At 34.8% G+C, this 26489-nt stretch overlaps 1 protein-coding gene and 1 pseudogene across 13 annotated transcripts in view; both read right to left on the reverse strand.

The window, feature by feature from the left end:
• Ppfia2 (protein tyrosine phosphatase, receptor type, f polypeptide (PTPRF), interacting protein (liprin), alpha 2) overlaps positions 1 to 26489 on the reverse strand; it is a 453918-nt gene that overhangs the window by 114391 nt on the left and 313038 nt on the right. For all 13 annotated transcript variants that reach the window (XM_013517986.1, XM_005374377.2, XM_013518004.1 and 10 more), the window contains one exon: positions 19539 to 19655. In XM_013517986.1, coding sequence (XP_013373440.1) covers positions 19539 to 19655 — 117 coding nt within the window. The remainder of the gene's footprint in view (positions 1 to 19538; positions 19656 to 26489) is intronic.
• Positions 1337 to 9622, reverse strand: LOC102010543 (annotated as a pseudogene).

Raw genomic sequence — 26489 nt, forward strand, 5'->3', positions numbered from 1 at the left:
TAACCCTACAGCCAAAGAATTAAAATCAGTATGTCAAAATGACATCTGCACTTCCACATTCCTTGCATCACAATCCACAATAGCCAACACATAGAATCAACCCAAGTGCTCGTTAACTGATGAATAAAGAAAATGTATTGTATATACAAATAGAATAATATTCAGCCTTACAGAATACCCGATCATTTTTTACCACAAAAAGTGAAAGTGGAGAAAAATATGCTACGGAAACTAAGCTAAGCACAGAAAGACAAAGCATAAGTGCACAAGGAGAAGAAGTGCTAGTGACATACTGTACAGCACGGTGACGACCAGTTAACAGTGCATTCCATATTTCAACGTGGCTGACAGACTGGATGTCAAATGCTGTTGCCACAAAAAGATTAAGTGCATGAGGTGATGGATTTGTTAGCTTGAAAGGAAATACAATGGTTATTGGTTAATTAAATACTTAAAAAAAGAAAAGGAGACTTCTTAACCTGACTGCATTGGAGAAGTTATGTGTTGAGAACAGCACAGCGACTGGGGAGAAGTAACTTTGGAAGAGAAAACAACACACCATAGAAATAAAAGAGTACAATGAAAAGGTACAGAAAGTACAGGCAGTCCTGCCACTCTTGACTGGCACAAATTTGTTCCAACATGATAAGATTATTAGGAAAAATTGTGAACGTTATGTCAATTTGTGTTCTGTCATGTGCATTTTTGTACCCGAGAGGCATTGGTGAAATACAGAAACTGCCACCTAGTGGATCCAAGCCCAGTAGGAATACATAAAACCCACAAGTGCACACTTTTCACTTGTTTAACAACTGACCACACCCTCCTGAAGGTGTTGTAAACTCACCATCCACATCTGTGTTAAACTTTGCCTGATCTCAGATACCTCTTTATTCACCACTTCCCAATAAATGAAAGCCTTCAACCCTTCTGACATCTGCATTTTTCAATAAACTTCACAGCATTTTCACAGCAAAAAGCCATATTTATGTTGATACTTATACAATTATTAACCAAGTAACATGTCTTCTGAAATTGTATGGGTAGTTTAATTAGTTTCGTCCTTTTTACATGATAATAAAGTTTTAAGTATTGTGTGTAAACCCCATTTTTCCCATTAGTCCTATGAGTTTCTTTTTTCTTTCTTCTTCTTTGTTTTAATTTTAGTTTTATTTTTTTGCTGCAAAAGGCTTTATTTTCTTTTGGTCCAAGATTTGGGAGGGTGTTGCAGAGAGGTGAAAAAGCTGCCTGGTGGCTAGAAGGAGAGGGTTAGGCTGAAGCCCTGAGGTCAGCTGAAGTAGGAGCACCCTCAGAGGCTTCTGGGCTCTGTGGTCTCCTAGCTGTACTTAAGGGGGAACCTTTCCAATAGGCACTTGCCCAGCCCGACCTGGCAGCCCGCCAGCCTTCGGAGGTTACTGAGGTGGTCAGCTATCTTCTTGATGAAAGTCACCTCCTCTTCCAGGAAGTGGTTCTCCAGGAAATCACAGATATGAGGATCTGTCATGGCAGAGCCCGAGGGATGAAGATCCAGAAGAGCTTGGTTCAGGTTCTTCTCCCGAAGAACTTGGATCAGGGCAGCTTCCATGGTTTCCAGGGTTTTACCCCACTCATCTTCAGAAGGGTTCTGCACGCCTGGGAAGACAGGTTGGTTGCAGCACTGGTTTTGCATCTTCAGGAGATGCTGGGCATTCTGGCGTTTCTCCTTGGCCAGCTCGCAGAAGAATGGCCCATGCCCGCCAAAGCCACATCATCACCTCGAAGTAGTAGCTCAGAGAGAGGCAGGTGGAGGGGGCCCACAGGTGCAGGTTCACCAGGTAGTTGAAGGCAGCCCCTACCTCAGGGGAATAATTCTGACAAATCTGAGAGGTCAGGGCTGGTCAGCAACAAGGAGTCACCCACAAAAGAACGGTGTTGGCCAGTCCTGGAAGGAAGACATTGGTGAGAAATTGTCCCGACGTCTGTCACTGGAAGGCAATGGAAAATGAAAGAGGGAGTCCCAGGACTGTTCCGTCCAAGCACTTAAAGCAAGAAACAGATGCGCGGAGCCTCCAGACACACCGCTTTCTTTCTTTTTACATAGATAAACTAGTATGTGTTATTGTGTACAATATGATGTCTTGAAATTATATGTGGAATCTGACAGAGATGATTTCCAACATATAATTCTCCTCCAACTGGAGGAGAATGCCGATTGCCATTTCTTTATGTATTGCCTATATATGTATGTATGTATGTATGAATGTATTTTTGGAGTGAGGTGGGGAGGAAGTAATACACAACCAATCATGGTAAAAGGAGGGAAAGAACAAAAAGGCAGCAAAAATAAATAAATAAATAAATAAATAAATAAATAAATAAATAAATAAATAAAAGAATGCAGAGAAGGGAAAAGCAGGCAAATGGAAGGAAGTGTTGAAAAGTCTGATAACCTCACACAACAAAAGCATGCACAAAGGATTGGACATAAACATTAAAAGGCAGAAAAGACAAAACCAACTCAAATACCTTTTTTCAGCTGCCTAAAGGAATCCCTTCTTTCAGAGAAGGTAGAATTTTTATCAAATGTGAATTATTTGTAAGTTCTGTACTAAGATATTTACAATTACGACAAAATCCCTGAAAAGTCCTAACTCTGTTTTACAAACCTATGCATTGACACTTCTCAATCAGTGGTGCAGAATACCGTGCACTGTCCGAGCTCACGGTTCCCCTCTAAAAGCACTTCCTAGACACGTTCGCTGCTTTGACTCCTCAGCAAGAAACAGTGCCAACAGCAAGAGAAAAAGATTTTGGAGGGAACTGTAGCTGACAGATGTAGCATCCACTCCACTGCCCCTACATATTTGGAACATCAATTGCTCCTTTTATTAGATAAAAGTCGGTGCCCATATTATAATAAATCTGTGACCAGATGGTCAATAATAGATTCAAAAGGATTAGACCTGTCAATTCAATTTGTAACTCCAGAGATGAATTAGTAATAAACAGGGTCCGCTTATGAATTGCATTTACACAAGACACTAAATAAATTGAAAAAAAAACCACTTTTGAAAAAATAAAGGTCTCTGTTATTTTTCAAGTAAATAAATCTTTTCTGTTATATTAGAACATTGAAAATGAATATACTACTGATATCTACAATCAAACGCCATGAACCCCAAAAACATTATGTTGAGAGTATAAGCAGTCAGATTAAAAAAAAATACAGACTGTGTGTGATTCCATTCAGGAAAAGATAATTCTAGTATACAGTGTCAGAAAAGCCAATAGGCTATTGTCAGAGTCTGGGGAGGGGATGGCTTTCACTTCAAAGGTGCACAAAGGCATTTCTAACGATGACTGGAAAGTTCCACGTCTTGATTGGAGTGGTATCTTCAGGTTGTGTGCTCAAAATTTTATGTAAATTATATATTAATAAATTTGCTTTAAAAACTAAAAGTCAAAGCATCATTTTGACAAAAACATTTGTATAACTGAAAACATTCATTTTGAATTGTGGATTATGAAGAACTTGGGAGAAATTGAGATGTATGCAGTTACACAGTGATGATCTGAAATAAAATGTAGAACTTTGAATTCCTGGTTCAGTTCAGGTACACTTTACTTTACTGACTCTAAATATATGAGTCAACAAATTAAAATTGTACATGCTGTGTGGTAGATGAAAATTCATAAATACATACCAAGCATTCATGTATATAAATGCATGTATGCATACATATATGATGTGGGTATGTACACATATACATCAGTATTTATAATGTATATATGCAGCTGGGCGTGGTGGCACACTCCTGTAATCCCAGCACTCGGGAAGCTGAGGCAGGAGGATCCTTGTGAGTTCAAGGCCAGGCTAGGCAACAAAGTGAGCTCAAGGCCAGCCTGAACTGCACAGTGAGACCCTGTCTCAAAAAAGACAAAAAAAAAAATAATGTATATATGCTACATATTTATTTGGCAACTACTTTTGTGAAATTGAATGTTATTAATTTCTAATTAGAAAAAAATGATTACTAAAGTTTTGTGCACCTGAGGTCCATTAAAGTCTTGCTCAATATATTATGTTTTTAATTGGCTCAAGGTGAGGGAAATCTAACAAAATACAAAACAGTAGTCAGCTAACTAAAATAAAACTCTTTTAAAGTGTTAATGTATTTAATTCTTTAAGTAGCAGGTGTGCACTGCATAGACTTTGAGCTACTTGGAAATTTAAGACTATACACAGAAATATTTTTATCTATTATTTTTCTCTGATGAGTTTATGAAACATTTATGTTTTTTATTTTCAGTGATAATGATCAAATCTGGGCTTTCATAAATGTTATGCAATCATTTTATGGACCTACCCCCAGAGCTCTGAAAACTATGAACTTCTTTACCTATTCAAATCACCTTATAGATATTTTAAGAAGCGCTTACTGTATACTTTTATAACTTCAGAGTAGAATGTTCACATTAAAACTGTAATTTATATTTTTGCAAAAGATTATCTTGTTGTTTTTCCAAATCATTGCTAACTTGATATATCTTTAAAATAAACTGTAATAATTAACTTAACTGACAAATATTTAAATTACAGCTAAAGTAAATGTTTATCCTAAACAATTTTATTGAGATATAATTTACATATCATAAAATTCACCATTTTAATTTTAACTTTTATTAGTAAGTTTGGAGTATGTGATTACATTCATCAAGGGGGAGTTGATATATTGCACATGGCACATCTTAAAACTTCAGCAGTGTATGTAAACTACATACTTAGAGCTATCCAGTTGTCAACTCAATCTAATCTGAAAACATTTTCATCATCCTGAAAAGAAACCACATAACATTACTAATCTATTACAGTGGGCACCACCTGTGCCTTAGGCAAACACTAAACTGCTTTTGTCACTGTAAGTTATTTATTCTGGACCTTTCACACAAATGAAATCACAGAATATGTGACTAGTTTCATTCACTGAGCATGCTTTTGAGTTTCATCCATGTTCTGATGTTCTCAGTGCTCTTTCTGTTCCTGCTGAATAGCATTCCATCGTATGGATGTTATTCATATAGTCATCAACTGCAAAGTGTTAATGTATTTACACTGTTTGGCTCTTGTGAATCCTGTTGATGTGAATGACTGTATATTTCTTTGTGCAGGAAAAAGTTTTCAGTTCTCTTTGCTAGATTGCCAGAAGTAGAACTGCTGGGTCATGTGGCAATTCCACATTGCACACAGTGAGGAATCGTTTCCCATGTGGTTGTCCCATTTATTCCCCACCAGTGAAACATGACATTTCCACTGTCTCCTATCATCCCCAAAACACAGTGTCTTTTTATAACAGCAAACCTAGAAGTTATGAGGTGGTACTTTCCCATGGCACTGATCTGCATTTCATAATGACTACCGATGTTGAGAATTCTTCATGTAGTTATTATCCATTTGTTTATTCTCTTTGTGTAGATATCCACTCACATACTTTGTGTATTTACTAATTGCTTTTTTTTATAGTTGAGATATATTAACTTTGTATATACATTTGGATACAAGCTCTTTATCACAAATGCATAGTTTGAAAATAGCTTTTTCCAGCCTGTAGATTACCTCTCCACTGTTTTGTTGGTGTTGTTTAGAATAAACTATTTTTAATTGTTTTGTTTTTTTTTTAATTTTAGTGAAGTACAATGTATCGGTTTTTCTTTTTATGATTTATGTTTTCTGTGTTGTTTCTAAAAAAAGCTGACCAACACTCAACCATGAAAATATTCAAGTTTTTTCAGTTGTACAATTATATATTTGTGATAAATACAATTAATTATCAAATGCAATAAAGTCTCAGGTGTTAAAATTTAATGTATATAATTTTTATAAATTCAGCAATATTTTTGAGCACCTGTTTTGTGTGAAATGGAAAGTATTTACTTTTATGATCTTTAAAAATATGATAATATGTTCCTTACATCAAGAAAATTCTACAAAGCACAAAAGTGACACACAAATAAGCATTATATGCTATGATAAAGTGATATGAAGTTTTGTTTTGCTTAATATTTAAGTAGTTAAAACAGAAAGGAGACACTCTATAATACTCTTCCAGTTAGTTCTTGAAGGATGGTGAATTATATTTTGAATAAAATAAGAGAAATGTGTCTTGTGTCTAGATGTCCCTGTAAAGCCTCATGCAGTCCTAGGTGGGGCTTTTCAGAGGTGGTTGGATCTAGGGTAATTGATGTTGAGATGAAGGGTGTGTGATTAGCAAATTAGACCACTGAATGGTTTGTCATAGTTCTGGGTGTGGGTAATGGAAATTGTGTAGAGGAACTGTTTTTTCCATATGGACCACCCAACATATTTATTTCATGCTGTAATGTGAGGAATAGATAGGTATCTTTAACATTCTGCAAATTGTTAACATTGATCATGATAACATTGAATTGAAATTTCCCATGTTTTATTAACATATAAAAGTACAGTAAAATGGAGTTTATAGTGTTAGAATTGGAATTCAGTGGAGTGCCTTCATAGTAAGCATGAACCCCTGGTTTTAACCCCTAGCAGCACAAAAATAAGATGACTGGATATAGTGAAACAAATGGTAGTCCAGTTTAAGCATTATGAGAATACTAGAACTTCAACATAATACATTTTCATTAGATTAAAAGATGCTGCTTTTAAATTTGATGGATATTGAAAATGTCTAATAATTTCTATGAAAATAACAAATATAATTTATACTTACTAACAAAGAGGCATTGGTTGTATTAATTTAGATAACTGAAAATTAAAGTTGTATTAGATCAATATTTTAATTAAGTACATATCAGAAATTTAACTGTCTACCAAACTCAAAGTGAAAAAATAGAATTATTAATTGCGAAGTAACTACTGGACATTCTCTAGTATAGAAGTGTTCCAAGAAAGTCAATATATTTTATATCCATTCTATGATGTTTTTTCCCATATTTCATAAATAATGGAAGAAATCAGGCCTTTTCATTGGAAAAATGGTATTAGAATAAAGAGCACAATTACTTAGATGTATTATTTTATCTTTCATTATGCATATTTCATGAATCACTGTATTACAGTAAATTCCTTCTTATATTTATGCCATATAGTTCTTCAGATTTGATAACTAAATTAGATGTGGCAAATAAATATCTGGATAATTATAGACCAGTGTTTCTGACCCCCACTTGAGTAATGGACTGACTTAGGAAGATTATAACAATCACATACTCAGAGCCCACACTTATATACGGTCTGGAATGACATGCATGTAATATTTTCTCATTCAACACTTTTGAGGATTCCAATAACAGTCTTGGTTGGGAATAATTGATATGTAGTATATAAATACTACTCTTGCTTTGCGTACATTCGAGGTTTGCAGAATTATACAGAGTTGGTTTATGTAATACAAAAGAAACTTAAGGACTCAATGCAGAGTTTAAAATAACAATTGTGAATTGTGTGCTACAAAATCTTAATTCAGAGAAAAAATATGGCCATTCATAGGGCAAAGTTTGAACTAGGTGGTCAGTTCTGATTTTTTGGATAAAAACTAAAATAAGAAAATTAATAAAAAACAATAAAGCCAAATCTAATGTACCCCGACGTCAGGACCTTGAAATACTTCCTTCCATAGTGCTTACTGCCTTCTGGTCCTTAGAAATTGTGTGGTTGCCTAATTTCTTTGATATTCTTATTTTTCTGTGTCCTCTTTTGTTGCTTTCAGGCAGGATCCTTCATATTTTAAGCATTCAATCTAGCATTGGCATGTTGTACAGGCTAAATAAACTGTAGAGTTTCAATGGATGATTGAATCAATGGGTAAATAAAAAACTGAATGAACAAGAGAGAAAGAGAAAAAGAAAAGGATAGAGGAAGGAAGGGGAAAGAAGAATCCCTTGGAACATAACACTAGAACCCAAACTTTCTAGGTTGAAATCTTAATCTTTTACTTATTAGTGTGGGCTCAGGTACAATATACATTGTGTTTTCAATCTCTTTTCTGTATTTAGTAGTTTGTTACATGGATTAAACAATCATGTATAACTAATACACTTTTAATAGTGTCTAGCACAAATTGAGAATTTAAATATTTTAGCAAATTAAAGTAATTATTATGAACTCTACAACAGAGACAGAATAGTTATCACTTATATGTTCTTAAGAAAGTATTGAAAAAAATGTTAGCCATCACTACTGTTTGTCATTGCTCTACTGGCAGATAAAGTATATTTGTGGATTTGGAGGTAGGTCAAAATTTGAAGACTTGAAGTATTGAAAGAAGTGTATTTACCTGCAGGTATAAATAGAAATATATGTAATGGCATCTCCATTGGCTAAAGTCTTCCAGTGTTCCTCTTTGGATCAAATGAATGGTTCCAGAATTTATTACTACAGTTCACTAATAGGCTTTATCATCAGCCTCTAGAATCACTGAGGATTCACCTTTTCATTCTGTTGCCTTGTAAAATTTTTTACCTGAATACAGTAATACAGTGTTGATTTACACTAACTTTCACAACAAACTGCCTGTTCTAGGTTTTATTTTTTCTATTATTTCTGTGCCTATGAATTACCTCCTTGTCTGGATTTGTGTTATCTTTATTTTATTTCTACATATTACTTATTTTCACCCACAATGAAATATTTTCATACAACTTTCTCTTTTTAATAGATTTTTTCAACCTGACAAAGACTTATCAGTGTCGTGTTATTTATATCAATGATTGCAATCTGATAGTACCTCCTTTCCATTGTACTGTATCCAATCATTTTATTTTTGTGGTGCTAAAGGTTAAACCCAAACTTCTGTGCTTAGTAAGAAAGCGCTTTACTGGGTCCCAATTCTGACTCTATAAACTCCAATTTACTGTATTTTTGTATGTTAATAAAACATGGAAAATTTCTATTCAATGTTGTCATGATCAGTGTTAACAATTTGTAAAGGTAAAAGATATCTATGCCTCACATTACAGCATGAAATAAATATGTGGGTGGACTATATGGAAAAAAGTTCATCTACACAGTTCTAAACAGTTTGTATAGTTTGAAATGATGAGATAAAGTGTGTGTGCAGAGGTTTTAATTTATTTGTCTTTTCTATATTTAGTCAGAGAAAGTCATCAATAAACAGTCTTCAAATATTCCTTTGTTCAGCTCTAAGATAAAGCAGGAACACTGGTATGGATCTTTCTTCCTTGATAAATCACGATGTACTTTAGTAAGATATGGAAATATAAACCAAGTAAGCATATATACCCAAGAGGGAGAATATCTAATAAAACCTTCACAAAAAAATGTCTCTTGCACATTGTCTTGATATTAAGGAGAGGGGATTTATTAGACATAATTACCAGGAAACCTCAAGGGAGATATGAAAATTAAGAATGGTCTCCTTTCCATTGTGAGGTTTCATGTTATCCTCTGATAGACTAAAATAATGTATTAAATCATAAGTATCTCCAGGAGTTCACCAGGAGAACTTTCTACAAGGAAACAGAAGTTACAGACCAGGACCTGAGTCCAGCAGCCCTAGTCAGGGACATTGGTGTGTGCAGACTATATTTAGAGAATGAGGATACTTCTCACAAAGCCACTCTGGTAGGCACTGTCGCTGCTCATGCTCTAAAAACAGGACAGTGGGTGGTATGAGATAGTTTTACCTGCTCTGGAAGTTAGTGGGCGATTGCAATGTTGTGTAGATGGCATTTGAGGGAACACCGACTGTATTTTCAGAAATGATACTTTGAGGACTTGGAAGATGAAATAAGTAGTTTTAATAATGGTTGCTTCCTTGCTCTTAATCATATCTTTCAATTCTCTTCATGAATTGTTTGCAAAGTACTGGTCTCAGTGATCTGCTTAAGTGTTCAGGCTTCTTGAATAATTCAAGCAGAGTTTGAATGGCCTCAAGAGAATTCTACTGGATCTACTGTTATATAGGTTATTTGGGTTTTCTTGTATTTTGATGATGAAAGAGACCTCAACTCATCTGTATCTCACTCAGGTCATGGAAATTATATATGGGAAAGACCAATTATATATGGGAAAGACCAATTATATATGGGAAAGACCAATGTAGATACAGGAGTTATAAAGATGAGTCAAGCACAAGAAAGTTTTAGCTTCTATGTTTTAAAATTTTATTTCCACCAGAGATATGTATATATGTTTAAAATTTTTTTTTTTTTTTTCGGTACCGGGAACCGAACTCACGACCTTGCGCTTGCCAGGCAGGCGCTTTGCCGCTGAGCTAAATCCCCAGCCCCTATGTTTAAAATAGAAAAATAAAAGTGCTTATCCCTTGAAAAAGGAATATAATTTACTACCAGAATACCTGTCAATGCAATAAATTACTTTTAAGACATGAGTGCATCTTATTCTGATAAAAACAAATTTTTTAAAGAACGGATGTCCAAATAAGATGAAAACTATCTACCACTTAGTAACATTATTATCAAAGCTTAGATTTTGGAAACTTTATACAGCCTGAGGGTCTGAAGATTGACTTTATAAAGTCAAGTATACTATTCTAATCCATGCCATTCCACATTATATTAAAATATTAACCATTATATAAGAAAAAAAGTAAAGTAGAAGATGAAAAGCAGAGACAATAAAACCTCCTTATTTGCTTAACTACTTAGAAAAGTCCAAAAACAGAAAAGTTTAATGTAATCTCAGAACTCTGGGAGGCTGAGGTAGAAGGACTGCAAGTTTGAGTTCAGCCTGGGTAACTTAGTGACTTAACAAGACCCTGCTGGAAACAAAAAAAAAGAAAGAAAAGTTTTGGATGTCACTCTATACAAAGACCTTGGGTTCAGCACCCATCATACAAACAAAGTCCAGGAGCATAAGAAACTCTTAGAACTAATAAGTTATCAAGTAGGTTGCATGCATATCAATATTAAAATTTAATATCATCATTATAACTCTGGCATGGGGAAAGTGATTCATGCTGTTTTGAAATGGACTGTAGAAAACCCGTGACAGAAGAGAAGAGACCTTATAGCAGGTGATTACAATTCATGTGAGAAGTCACAGTTGTTGAGACTACATCACTGAGTCAAAATAATGAGAAATGGTCAGATTCTTAGTATATTTGGAAGGTAGAGCAAATAGAATTTCTTTATACTTTGATGTGCGGTGAGAAACAGAGAACACAATGTTGATTCTACATTCTTTAGCTTGAGTAACTGAAGAGGTTTCATTTCTATCACTGGAGATAGAAGACAGACCAACGTTTGGGGGGGTATATACATGAGTTTTTGACATTTTAAGCGTGTCATGTCTGTTAGACAGACAATTAGAGATATTCAACAGCTAATCAGTAAACATATTTAGTTTATTTACCACAGGTACACATTTGTTAGTCACTAGCACATGAATGGTGTTTAAAGTTGTGAGACTCATTGAAATGACTTGAGAGACTTAAGGAGAGAAGACGGAGCCCTGGGACTTTTCAAAACTGAGGCAAGAAAGAGCGTAAAATTCAAGAAAGGAGGTAGAGGCAATGGTAAGGTAAGAGAAAAATAGTGAATTTTCCAGAACGCCGGAGAAGAAAGTGCATCATGGAGGAGAGTGGTCAAGCAACCAACCTCCAGGGCTGAGCATAAGCTAATGTATTTATCACTATTCATTTAGTGATGACCGAGATGGGAGTGGTTTCTGTGGAGTGATGTGGTGAAGACTGTATTGGAAGGAGCTTGCCAAGAAATGGAAAGACACAGTTGGAGACAATCCTTGGAGACTGTTTCCTTGCAAAGAGGAGCAAAATGTAAAACAGTAGCGGATGGTTGATATGAAGCTAAGACACCTTTTTTTTTCCCTTTTTCTAAGGAACAAATATGTATTTTGTATATGAATAGAGCAGATAAGAAAACATTGATGACAAAAGAAAGAATAGTAAGAACTGCTGGAAAAATGTCTTTAGCCACATGATAGCTAGACATTCAAATAGTATGAAAAAGTTCTTTGCCTTACATTTAGTTTTGGAAAAATTTTAAAGCCTCAAGCTTAGAAAAATAAGCTCTTTAATCTTTTAAGATACATGGACAGGTTAATACTTTATTTAAAGTAAGTACTCATATTTGAAAATCCTTTAGATCTTGTAGTTTCTATGCCGCCTTTTTTCACCCACAGGTCATTTTTAATATTTGCACAGTGGTTATCTATGTATTTCAGCTCCGTATGCCCACAAAGCTATATGACTTTGATTCAGTAATCTTTGCTCCATAAACATCTCAGGATCAACTTAAAGGACTTATAGAAAAGCACTTTTCCAAATTTGTAAAGGTATTTATCCTGGTTACTTATTCCAACCTTCTTGGCTTGTAGCCTTTTGTTAGTGGAAGTGTTGGAGTCAGGAAGGAATACTCTGTAGAATGTTTGCCTTGGTGTGGGCTACTGACCTGGATATAAACAGCACCCCTGAAGACTTGCATACTGAATCTTCCACTTGAAGCTCGACAATATTAGAAATTATTACATAGTAATGAACCAGGGAAAAATCTAACTTTGCCTCTTCTGAGTCTTTTCCTAACTCAGCAATGGCCTCTAGTCCAGCCAAGCTCATGTATATGGGGCTATACTTGAGGGTTCACTTTTCAAGAAAACAGATTCATAAGCCCATCCTCCTTTTGGATTTCATTGCTTGAATATTCAATTGAAGGAGGAGTTAGAAACATACATTTTGCTTTTCTGTCTTATTAGGATTGGGGCTGGGGATTTAGCTCAGCGGCAAAAGCGCCTGCCTGGCAAGCGCAAGGTCGTGAGTTCGGTTCCCGGTACCGGAGAAAAACCAAAGACAAAACCAAAAAAAAAAAAAACAACTGTCTTATTAGGATATAATGTAGAATATCTGGGATCTACAAAAGAAGAAGATTTTCTGTTATTTTTATCCAGAATTTGTGAATATCAATCAAAATTGTTTCTGATAGAGGGAAGCAATAATGCATCCATGTAAGACTAAATTTTTGGAAGAATCATTGTTGACAGCAGCTGATATGCATTGAGAGATTCATATAAAAGCTTATATGGGATATGAAAAATGAATTTTATAGAAGTTTAGAGTAGAAAAGTCATTCTCAGAAGCTGGGGATAAGAGGAGAAAGAAGGAGGGAATTATTCAAGTAGCATAACATTACAGTTGGATAGAATAAATCCTGGTGTTTTATTGTAGAGTAGGGTGACTGCAGTTAACAATTCAGTATATTTCAATATAGCTAGAAGAATTTTAGATGCTTTCATCATTAAGAAATAATAAATGCTTAAGGTGATAGATATATTAATTATCCCAATTTGATCATTATACTGTTTACTTGTATCTAAGTATCATGTTTTATCCCATAAATCTGTGCAATTATCATGCGGCAATCAAAAAAATTTAAGTAGGTAGAATTCAGCTTGATTCATTCAGAGTAATTAAGTTCAAAGTAGAAATGGTAGGAAAATAGGCCTGAGAAGTGAGAAGAGGTCAGCCAGCTGGGGAAGGTCTGCAGATGATGTGCCAGAGACGTGCTCAATGCCTCCCGTGGTGTAGGTCACTGAAAGATCAGCAGCCGCCTCCAAGCTTAGCATGGTTAAAAGGTTAAATATCCCTCAGTTGATAATACATGAGAAATGTCAAAATCCATTGAAAGTAGTTAAGTGTAACTATTTTATGAACATTTTGTTTCAGTTTCACATACACCTGGATGCAAATGTATACAAACATTTGACATATGTATTGATTTTTTTTAAATGATACTATGGATTGAACCTAGGGCTTTCACAAGGAGTTACATTTCTGGCCTTATTTATTTATTTATTTATTTGAGACAGGATCACACCAAGTCATGAATTTAACTAGGCTTCAAGTTGGAACCCGTCTGCCTCAGCCTCCCAGTGCTGGGAATACAGGCATGCACCACCACATCTAGCTTAAATTGTATTACTCATAGCAAGGGGCAGACAGATGAGTTCATGTGTGTATGAGGCCTAGGTGAAAGAACAGAGACTCACAGCCCATAAATCTAAATATCTAATAATTATAAATCAAGTTAACAAAACTCTCAAATTAACGTAATGTATTGTGTTGTTGTCCATGAAAACATAGTTTTATACTGACTTTTAGACCACATTCTTATTAATAATTGTAATCAATACTTCTCCACCATCTGGCAATTCCACCACAGCAGTTGGTCATCCACCTGTGAAACCTGAAGTAGAGCCAGCTCCCATCCCTTCTCACCTTTGGCTCCTCCCAGGGCAGTCTTCTGCTTTGCCTCTACATGAAGGCACTCCCGCCAGGGCTTTCACGCCTTCCACAGCCCCAGCAATCGGGAGTGCTCTGGCCCCTCGTTAGAACTAGAAGTTTATGCACTAAGGTACACGCAGGCCACGGCTGCTCTTAGGGAGAAGCACATACAGACTTTGGAATTGGCTCTGATCTGTGTGGTCAGAAAGTCTGGGCTTCAGTTTTTTGGGATGTGGTGAAGAAAGAGTGGAACTATAACTCATGGGGTTCACCGTCCCTCAGACCAGGGGATTTCCCATCATAAAGAGAGGGGCACGGAGAGACGCAGGAAGGCTTACCAAACTGTGAGCATGAAACATGTGCCTCCCTTGCCCTGGTTGAAGAACCATACCCACAACAAAGACAAAAAATATCCAATCACCTCTTTGGAGGACCTGTTCAGAGTTAAAAAACAAAAACAAAAACAACAAAGCAAACAGAAAAACTAGGATAATTATGGGGAGAAAATGAGAGAAATTCTTTTTTAAGGCATAGTTTGAACAAAATAAAATAATTTTAGAAATAATTAACTAAATGTAGAATAACTAACTCCAAAAAGCAAATGCAATTATGAGAGAATAAAAACCAACAATAATTTATTTTTTTGGCAAGAAGGGATGTGAGGGCACAGTATTATCTAAACCGGAGACAGTTTGGTCCACATAACTCATTTCAACTCCAAATCACCTTCTGCAAGATTAATGAAGCATAAATCTGATGTTCAAAGAAATGACAAACATATATAAGAATATTATAAATAACTTTATAAAAGAAGGCAATTTACATACTTCCTCGCTTAAAACACTGCATGTTCTTCCACTGTAGACAGAATGAAACTGAGCTCATTACCAGACCCTACGAGAATGTAAACGATCTGGTCCTGTGCAATGTTTAATTCTTCTGCTGCCCCTTTGCCATTAGCCTGCAGCTACCCTGTCACTCTTTCCTTCCTAGAATGTGACAAAGAAATGCTTTTCCAGGGCTGGGGATTTAGCTCAGCGGCAAAGTGCCTGCCTGGCAAGTGCAAGGTCGTGAGTTCGGTTCCCGGTACCGGAGAAAAGCCAAAAACAAACAAAATAAAAAAAAAAAATGCTTTTCCCCCTCAGCAGACTTTCACTTGCTGTGCCTTTTGCTTCAAAAACTCTTTAAGCTTTTCCCGCGGTTGACTTTTCTTTTCTTTCCTGAAACTCTAATATCCTATAATATTTCCTTTAAACTCTAATATTATCTTTGACATTTAACTCATCGCATTTTGTAGTATTACTTTGGGGGTGCTTATTTCTCAATGTAGAGTCTTACCGGATTTATTACAGAGGCAAAATTTCCTGACTTTCTAGCACTGTCTCACATTCTATTGACCTGTATCACTCAGTAAATATTTGCAGCTGGAAAAGAAAACTGGAAGCACAGAAGATACTGTTTGTGCATATTATAATCTCTAAGAGCAATGTGCTTATTTAATACATTTTTAATTAGCATCTCTCTAAAGAGCAATGGGAAAAATGTTACTGAGGCTGGTTCTGATGTTCAGTTATGCTTAGTTCTATTTTTCTTCTTTTCTGTTGTTTTAAAGTGTTCATAACAATTATTAGACTTTTTCATGAGTAATATGGACTATTTAAGAGTATTTTTCTTAGACTATTTTTGTCAGCTGTTTTGTCTACAGAATTTTCAAGTCACTGACGTAAAGACTCCCTTGTTGGCTAATAACCTAAACTGAATGTGTAATTTAAGTGATTTTACTGCCCTAAACAAAGGTTGATCCTAGTTACTTGGATTACAAGTGACCTTCTCGTAGTTCCATTAGTATCTAACAGTAGTTTTGCATTGATTTCTAATCAACGTCTTTACAATTTACACACTGATACTACAGTGAGAAGCTTCTACACTGAGAAGTTTTGTTACACAGACATTCCACTCAATAATTTTTCCTTCTGTTTAAGTATACTTTTAAAAAATTCTCAATCACATTTGTCAGGCTTTAAAGTATAATCTTGTGAGAATTTATTATTCAGTGGTATTGTTATATCTCAAATGATTATGTCATAGAGAATAATTTTGAAAAGGCATTTTACAATATTATGTGTTCAACTTAGTAGTATTCATTCAAACATGTTGAGAATGATGAGATATTATTTTATATTTTATTAAAAATGGTCAGGATGGGTCCAGGGTATAGCTCCACCACACAGTGCCTGCCTGACAAGTGCAAGGTCTTGAGTTTGATTCCTAGTACCAAACAAACAAACCAACAACAACAAAAAAGAATGATCAGAGAAAAATGTAGTATACTAAAATATCAGCAATTTACTGAATAATACTGGGAAATCAATCACGGGTCTAATATAAATTGAAATAATGTTTTTTATCTTTATATTCAAATTAAATGTATACAACATATTTTATTATACTTTAGATTCACATGGAGGCTATTATTAGATTTTCAGTATCCCCCCCCCAAGCTCGTATGTTGACTGCTTTATCCCCAGTGCAGCAGTGTTCCCAGGTGGGGCTTTGGGAGGTGATGGTATCGTGAGGGCTTTGACCTCATCAAAGGATAAATCCATCCATTGATTCATAACTTGATGGGCTACTGTAACTGTGTAAACGTTAGGTGCTGGAACCTGTTTGGAGGCAGTTAGGTCATTGGGGATGTACCCTAAGTGGGATATTTTGTCCAGCTCTGCTTCCTCACTCTCTCCTTTTGTTTCTGGGCCACAATATGGTGAGCAGATTTGTTCTAACATGTGCCACAGCCTTCTGCTTCACCACAGGCCCAGGGACCATGAACTGAAACTTCTCTAACCATAATCCAACATAAATCTTTGCCCTTTGAGCTGATTGTGTCATGTATTTTCTCACAAAGACAAAAAGCTGATTTAAAGAGAAGGTATAGGCAAGACATGCTAAACAAAACTGGTGCATCATTGTGCTAAAGCACTTGTAAATCTTTCTGTGATACTGGAAAACTTTAAAAAAATGAATATCAATAACCAGAGGTATCTAAAATTCTTTAGTCATACCCTCGCCAAGAATGAGTTAGCAGCAGCACAGAATTCAGCTTCTACACTGGTTGAAATAACTTCATCAACTACTGGAATGCAAAGAAAGTTAATGACAAGCACGAGAGGTTACCAATGACTCAAAATCTCCCACGTGTATACCAGTAGGTGTCAGGTCTAGTAGAGAAAAATATCAAGTATACAACAATGTTCATCTTGTAAACAAAATCTGAAAGTTAATCTGAAAGAGACTGTGTTACTTCCTATTTTGTTTGGATATATTGGGAGTTACAACCTCTGGCCCCTCTTAGTTACAAGTGATGAAGGAATGTTGCATTAAGCATTAAGCATTTGGTTAATTAAGCATTAAGTGGTACTGTCATGTGAATAGAATAGAGTGTAATTACACAAAGCTAGATTATACAGCATACTGTACATATAGGTGGTGCAAGGACTGTCCTATTTACCATCTGTAAATCGAAACATTGTGAGATGATGTAGGAGAGTATTTGAAAAGACTACGTATGTACAACTGCTCTCTTAACCCCTTCCCCCCTGGAATGCTGGAAGAATGCTTCAAGTATCATATAGTATATTTAAGGATAGATAAGTTCTTAAATTCTTTATACCTAAAAAAAAAAGCATATTTCTTCAGTTCTTGACCTGAGTAACACAAATATAGCATTAAAAGTAAACAAAACTTTTGTAGATGTGTACAAAAAGATTACATCATAAAGTCCATTTCCATAACAAGTGTGACTCTATAATTCTCTAGGGTAGAGGAATGCTGCAGTAGTATTACTACTGATGATATAATTTAAATCACTCAGGGGCTGGGGATTTAGCTCAGCGGCACAGCGCCTGCCGGGCAAGCGCGAGGTCATGAGTTTGATTCTCGGTACCAGGAAAAAAAAAAAAAATTAAGTCACTCAAAAAAGAAAATTTCGTGTTAGTTTCCTGAACTGTGTTAGGATTGTCAATGCATGGTACTAAAGAACTTGACGGTGTAATAATAATATGAAATAATATCAGTTTATTCAGCTGAAGGAGAGAGAAATAATTTTTAATCTTTCTATCTCAGATATAGCTTATTACATGTCTGTAAAACTGTATTTTATTTTTAACATAGTTTAGAATTTTTATAATGTACATAAAGGTAAAATGCTGAATTTTTTCTAATCTCAGATACAGGTTATTAAATCTGTTTATAAAATTGTATTTTAAACATAGTTTAGGATTTTTATAAAATACATAACGGATAAAATCCTGAATTCTTAAGAGAAGATCTATGCAGTTCCCAGCTACCAAAATTGAAGATTATCTCTGGAAATTAGTCTGGTTTGCTTAGCTTTTTATACATTTACTCCTGAAGGAAGAAAACTTAGAAATGTTCCATTTATTTTAATCGCATATGTGAAGATGTGCTTAATTTATTTTCTGGTAAGAAGTCTGATGCTATTTACTTTGTTATCCAGTCACTGGCTTCTTAATCTCTGGGCTTTAGACGTCCTGACGTTTACAATTACACCAATTTAGCTACCTGATTCGTGTGGTATTAATGATTAAACAGCTTAACTATCCTAAGTTAGAACTTACCACAGCCAAACATTGAGAAGATCCCCTGAGTTTCAAGCACAGGGATATGCAAATATGTAAGTAATTTTCATCTAATTCTGGAGCTACCGATAATTTACATTCTTCCTTTTTAGGCTGGAAATAAGCAGTTTAAAAGAGGCAAATTATTTTGCTATTGGACTGACAGATTGCTAATTTCCTTTTCTCCTTTGCCTATGTCTAAGCCTCACCTGAAAGAAGAACTATTACATTCTAAAATGCAGTAAAAGATGATATATATATATATATATATATATATACATATATATATACATATATTTTATCATTAGCAAAAGTATTACTGGGGTTTCCTATACAAAGCAAACACTTAGACAAATAAAAGATTATCAAAAGTTTTGCAGCAATAAAAAATAGATTGCTCACCAATTGCACTTTATATCACTTAATAATTCAAGTGTTGTCATTGTTCTTAAAATAATCCTAAATATATATGTGTACACATATACTTGACCCATTTATACACATATAAATCACAAATAATTGCATTATTTTAAAATTGTACCTTTCACCAAAATACCAACAGATATTAAAGAATGTCCAGTACATGTGTTTTACATTTCATGTTTCTGTCAAATGATATAGAAAGTCAACATTTCTGTGTGAGTGCATGTCGCCTACATTATACCTTTTCATGGACTTTCTGGCCAGGCTCCATTCCTTCAAGATGCTCAGACTCTGTGGACCCCTCGCTTGATACCATTTTTCTTTGTATATGGACGTTTTGCTCACGCAAGGCAGCAATCTGCAAAATAAAAGCATTATTCCTTTAAAACTTAAATGAGTAAAAAATTGAAAGTGGTTCGTAACTCATGAGTGCTAACAAGTGATCAGAAAGTAAACATTAAATTTTACTCATTTCAAAAAGTGTTTTAAAAACTTGTCAATATTTTTAATTACACTGTTAAGAATTTGTAATACTTGTAAGGAAAGGTTAAAGCATTGGGAAATTTATTCAAGCAATATTTTCTACTTGGAAAATGTATCTATTTGGAAATGTAGCCAAAGAAAGATCTGATCTGTCATGAATTCAAAAATTATCTTTATTTTTTAAAATATTATAAAATTATTACAGTCTGTATTTTTAAAGTATACAAGAGAAGTAAATGGAAATATCAAAGGTTGAAGACTAATTATAGTCACAAGTATTTACCTTGCAGTGATAATACAGCTGAAGTTTTAAAACAAATAACTACATAAGCTAAATCATTAAATAATTTTCTAACACTATCATGAGAACATACCATTAAATTTATCTCATGGCTATTACTTCACTGTCAATTAATCTTGCATTTATCATCCAACCTTATTCAATTTTCTGATGAAATTTGGAAAGCAATTAATTCTTGCCAACTTCTGCTCAATTTTAGATATACTTTTAAATTTAAAAAGTTCTCAAGTTCTTCTAGTACAGATGATTTTAGTAATACACAGAGTGGAAAATAATATTATACCCTTTAAAAATGGTGTTATAAAATATATTTTTACTTTTGTATGCATGATTTTAAAACTATTTTATATTATATTAATGCTATAACTTATTTCACAGCATGTTTTATCAGTGCAGGTATCAGTTAGTGTTAGATCTAGAAAAAATAACTTTTGGTTTATTTAATGTGCAATAAACATTGCATCATACAATATTTACACAAAATTTAAAATTATGAGGCTAGTTTGTGAAAAAGACCAATATTCATTAAATATTTTTTAAAAATGCAGTCCCTCAGGGTTCAGTGCCTCACTGCCAAGCTGTATGTATGAGGTCAGATGATCTCACATTTGACCTCTGGTGTTTGAACATATGGCATATCGATTCCCAAAGGCAGGTCATCTCATGACAAAGAACAACGTTTCTCCCATGATACTGCAATCACCAACAACTCATTCCTGCACTTTCGGTCTTACCTATCCACAACATATTATGCATGAAGGAGCCAGGTTCAGCTTTTTAATATATTATATCTTGTTACTGCTTATCTTTGTGGAAAAAAAAGTACATTTTCCCAACTTACCTAGAATAAATTCAAACCTCTTACAAGGTCTGAAGTATTCTACATGAGCTTTTCCATTTGGCCATAAAGGCCTCCTATTCATTCCTGAAATATATACACATCCATCTACCCTGAAAGGAGGAATTTAATGTCTGTTTATCTTTTTTTCCCCATTACTGTAGCTGACAATTGACCATATCCTAGCTTTCAAAACTTAGCTGAAATACATCTCCTCAGAGAGACATGTACATTTTCCTTAAATACTTTTTACAATACAACCTTGTTTACTTTTGGGTGTGTATGATTTATTAAAATCAAATATAATATTCTTTATTTCCTTACGTACTTTGCCTGTGTATTGAGGTAGCAGAAGTCCTAATAATATCTCATGGGAAAATAATTTTAGAAAGAGTACTTTATTGAGAGTCACATTTTCATAAAAGCAGTACACCAAATTATTATGCTTAGGGTATGCAATATAAATGTATTGAACTAAATAATGAATGAATATGAAAAAAATAAAGAATGTAAACCCAATTAATTCAAGAGTAACAAAAGGTAAAGCCTTGATGTGCATGAGCAACTTCAGAGACATTGCTTTTTTGTTAGTTAACACAGAAATGGGTGATATTAAGGAATTATAGCAAGAATGGAAGAGCTCATAGAAAAATCACTTTCATATGACATTCTCAACATGTTGGATTTTGTACAATGTAATGTTACCATGGAGAGATAATGGAATTTTATTATGAATTTTAAAAAATTAATGTATTGTGTGCTAACACTACACTAAGACAACATCTGTGACTTCACTGATAAGCTAAGACAAAATTACCAGGGCATTAAAATTTTTCTATGCATTTTCTTCTATTATTTAATTCACTTAGAAGTCAAAGGAGATAATTTTGAAAAACATATTCAAATGCCAAGTTTTACTCTCAGCTTACAGATTAACTTTCATTTGTGTGGCAAGTCAGATGAATTTTAAATACGTTCCAAAATAAAAGAGAGTATCTATAAAGGTTTACAGAATGAATCACTGAAAGTATGAATTAATGCCCTTTCAAAAAACATTAAAACACCAAACTTATTCATAAAACACCCCCACAAATAAGATTGTGCTATTATTTTAAAAAATTATAAAGTTCATGTTTTTCATAAATTATGTACATAACAGTTAATTCCAAAAATGATAATTTTTAACCATTTGCCTGCAAACATTTTTAATAAATTAAGTGAAAACTAGGCTTTTGAAGTCGGAGGATAACGTACAATACTTATGTTGGTCCATATATATGAGTATAACATGAGTATAACATATATATGAGTATAACATGAGTAACATATATATGTTACTCATAAGGACTCTAAAAGCCTATTCTGGAAGGCATTTGGAGGTTTTCAAAGCTTCCCCATCCACCAAGTTCCCCAAATTTCAGCACCTTGTGAAGAGAGACCATAAACTTTGTCCACATGGTGCTAACTCCACAGGTACAGAGCTGTAGAGGCCTGGCTTTCTTCAACTAAACTTTAAAGGATGCCCCTTAGAAAACCTGGACTTGTGCAGAAGCCCTACAGGAATGGGTCTACCATGGAGACTTCTCACTAAGGCAAGGCTGAGTAGAGACTTTGGGTAAGGGATGCCAGCGATCTCCCAGAATTTGAGAACCAACAGGGCATAGTTCCTTGCCTTTGAGTTGTAACTCATGAAAGCTGGGGTATGAGCTGTATTATGGTTGTGTCTAGATGTTCCTCACATCCTTAAGCAGTCATAGTTGGGGCTTTTTCAGAGGTAGCAGGGTCTAGTGTGTGTGATTGATTCATGGTGCAATGTTAAGATCAAGGGCATTAGCATTAAGGATGTGAGGGCCAGCTGCCCTAAGTAGCCTTGGTAAGACAAAGGATAGAAAGAGCTGTGGTCATTCCCTCACTTGCTTTGCTATCTTTGGCCCACCATGAACTATTTCTCTGGGATGCCTGTCTGACATCCACCCTATCGTGGAGCCAGCCAATTATGGGTTGAAACCTCTACAGACTGTGAACTTAATAAACCTTTTGTTTAACTTTGGGTGGTAGGTATTTTTTGTCCCAGCAACGAGAAAAATACCTAAGACAGGCTGTATCTACCAGAGATGTGGGGATGGATCTACCTGGGACTTTGGTGACACAACCTCTACCAGGAGGTTTCCAGAAGGCAGGGCACAGAATCCGAGATTATTGTGTTTGTTAATATGCTTTCGATCTTTTATCTCTAAAATAAAAAAATACATTATATATACAAAATTAGAAAAATGAAAAAAACTTTGAAAAATAAATGCCTAATATGAACTAGCTAAAAAAAAAAAAAAGATTTAATGTTGCATGCCCTGTTGGCTTTTGGACTTAACTGGGATCTGCCACTCCTTTGTTCTTTCCTATTTGTCCCTTTGGAATTCAAATATCTATCTTATGCCTGTAGCACTATTGTATTTTGGAAGCACATAACTTGATTTCAGAGACTCACAGATGGAGGGAGAATTTATCTTACACATATGACTATCATTCACGTATGATTTATGTGATTTTGTATGAGACTTCAACTTAGATCTGAAGTTAATGCAAGAATGAATTAAGATTTTAGGAATAAATGTACTTGGCATGAAATGTAGAAGGTCATGGTGGAAAGCTATGGCTTGAAAGGATGTGTTCCTCCAAAATTCTGATGCTGGTGCCTAAGAACCAATGCAAAATTCTCAAAAGATAAAGCCTTTAGGAAGCAATTAATTTGTAAGAACTCATTCCTCATAAATAGGATTAGTATTTTTATAAATGAGTCCAAATAAGCTAGTGAGGATAATTTTCCTTTCTGTCCCTTTGAACCATGTAAGGACATGATATTAAAGGTGTCATATTGGAAGCATTCTGAGATTTAATGAGCCCCTAAACCAGCAAGCATCTTTCCCTGGGCTTTCCAGCCTCCAGAATTTAGAGAAATGAAACCTGTTGTTTATAAATCTCTCATTTTCAGATATTTTGCTACAGTAAGACAAGAACCAAGTTAACTCCATGGATAGAAACTTCCTACTCTGTTACACTTACTCATTTGCACAGAGGCTATATTTAGAAGAAACATTTCCTTCTCAAGTACTAATATCCTTCCACCCTGAAGCCCTTTGAAATTCATTATGGTTGGACTCCTCCATGGACAGATTCAAAAACAAGAAAATTTTTGCTTATATTTTTGGGATGTGGTTTGACAATGATCTAAAAACCTTTCTTGTCAAGGGAAAATTCCTATTTAAAATAATCAGGCATCTCTTGTCAGGTGTGTATTCACATTTGATTTTAGATGCCCAAAATTCACTCATTCAGTTTTTTTAGTAATAGTATATTACATATTATTTGGGGAATTTTTCTTTATTATTCTAATGCCAGAGAGATTATCAATCAAGGAGTCAGGGGCTCTTGGAAAACAGGTGGGCACATGATTCAAGCCAGGGAAATTAGAATAGTCATTCAGATGTTATTGGTTGAATAAAGAGAATAAAGATAGGAAAGGAAGAATGAAATTATCACTATTTGCAGATGACATGATCCTTTACATGGAAGACCACAAAAACTCCACAAGAAAACTCTTTGAATTAATCAACAAATTCAGTAGCGTAGCTGGATACAAAGTTAACACTCAAAAATCAATAGCATCACTTTATACAAATAAAAGACTGTACAGAAATTAAGGAAACCATACCTTTCACAATAGCACCCAAGATATTGAAATATTTAAGAACCAATCTAACAAAAAGAAGTAGATCTGTTCAATAAAAACTACAGTACTCTGAAAAAAGAGATCAAGGAGGATTTCAGTAAATGGAAAAATATTCCTTGTTCATGGGTAGGAAGAACCAACATTGTGAAAATGGCCATACTACCAAATTTGTTGTATAGATTCAATGCAATTCCCATTAAACTAGCATTAGCATACATCGCAGATCTAAAGAAAACATTCTTAAAATTCATATGGAACCAGAAGAGACCCAGAATAGCAAAAGCAATCCTGGGCAACAAAGACAAGTCTGATGGAATCCCAATCTCTGATCTGAAATTATGCTACAAAGCTACTGTAATAAAATCAACATGGTACTGGCTAAAAAACAGACCTGAGGATCCATAGAACAGACTGGAAGAAACAGCCACAACCACAAACACAGTCAACCACCTAATCTTTGACAAAGGGGCCAAACAAACTCACTGGAAGAACAATAGACTCTTTAATAAATGGTACTGGAAAAATTGGCTTGCCACTTGCCGAAGACTCACAATAGATGCAAGCTTATCACCATGCACCAAACTCAAGTCAAAATGTATCACAGATCTCAATATTAAAACAGAAACACTAAATCTGTTGGAAGAGAAAGTAGCTAAAACCTCGAAGACATAGGGGTAGGCAGAGAGTTCATGAACAAAAACCAAATACTTGGTTTTGTTACACCTTGCCCTGGAAATACTTCAAAGAATCAACAACTGGGATCTCATCTTACTGAAAAGTTTTTGCACATCTAAAGAAATCACCAGCAGAGTGAAAGGAAAACCCACAAATTGGGAAAAAATTTTAGCTGACTGTCCCTCGGACAAAAGTCTTCTATGTAGAACATTTAAAGAATTAAAAAGCATCACCCCTGCCCCCCAAATTCAAAGACCCAATCCTATAATGGGCATCTGAGATAATAAGAATTTCTCAAATAAATACATGAGAAAATGTTCAACATCATTAGTCATTTAAGAAATGCAAATTAAAACAACATTGAGATTTCATCTTACCCCAGTAATAATGGCTATCGTTAAGAAAATCAACCAATAACAAATGCTGGCAAGGCTGTGGATAAATAGGAACTCTTTTCCACTGCTGGTGGGAATGCAGACTGGTGCAACCACTGTGGAAATCAGTTTGGAGATTCCTCAGCAAACTAAGTCTAGAGGTCCCATTCAAGCCAGCTATTCCCCTTCTGGGTATTTTCCCAGAAGATCTGAAAACATCATATCACAGCAATATATGTGCACTCATGTTTATAACAGTGCATTTGTAATAGCTAAATCATGGAAGCAACCCAAATGCCCATCCACTGAGGAATGGATAAAAAATTGTAACATTTTTATATGATGGAATATTACTCAGCTATAAAGAAAGATAAACTTGAGGCTTTTATAGGTAAATGGTCACAACTAGAGACAATACTCCTAAGTGAAATAAATCAGACCTGCATGTACAAGCAACATATCGTCTCACTAGTGTAAGAACAGGAAAGAGTGAATAAAAATTAGGAGTATGATAGACATTGTGAAAGAAAAGGAAACTGCTCAAAAGTAAAGAGTAAGTGGGATGAGGGTAAAGAGAAAAGAAAGAAGGGGAAATTATGTATATATGTATATACAGGATAGCTAACAGTTGTACTACTGACTTCTATTGCTTTATTGAAAGGAACAGTTAATGATGAATTATTTGATCAGTCTTGCATGTCTATATGTGTTTTCCTGAGAAACCACTTTGATGATATCAATATGTCATACAACAACCATGGTTAATTTCCTGTGACCTTGTCTGTAGTTTAGTG

Source organism: Chinchilla lanigera, unplaced genomic scaffold (assembly GCF_000276665.1).
Source record: "Chinchilla lanigera isolate Chin_1 unplaced genomic scaffold, ChiLan1.0 scaffold00004, whole genome shotgun sequence".
Classification (NCBI taxonomy): domain Eukaryota; kingdom Metazoa; phylum Chordata; class Mammalia; order Rodentia; family Chinchillidae; genus Chinchilla; species Chinchilla lanigera.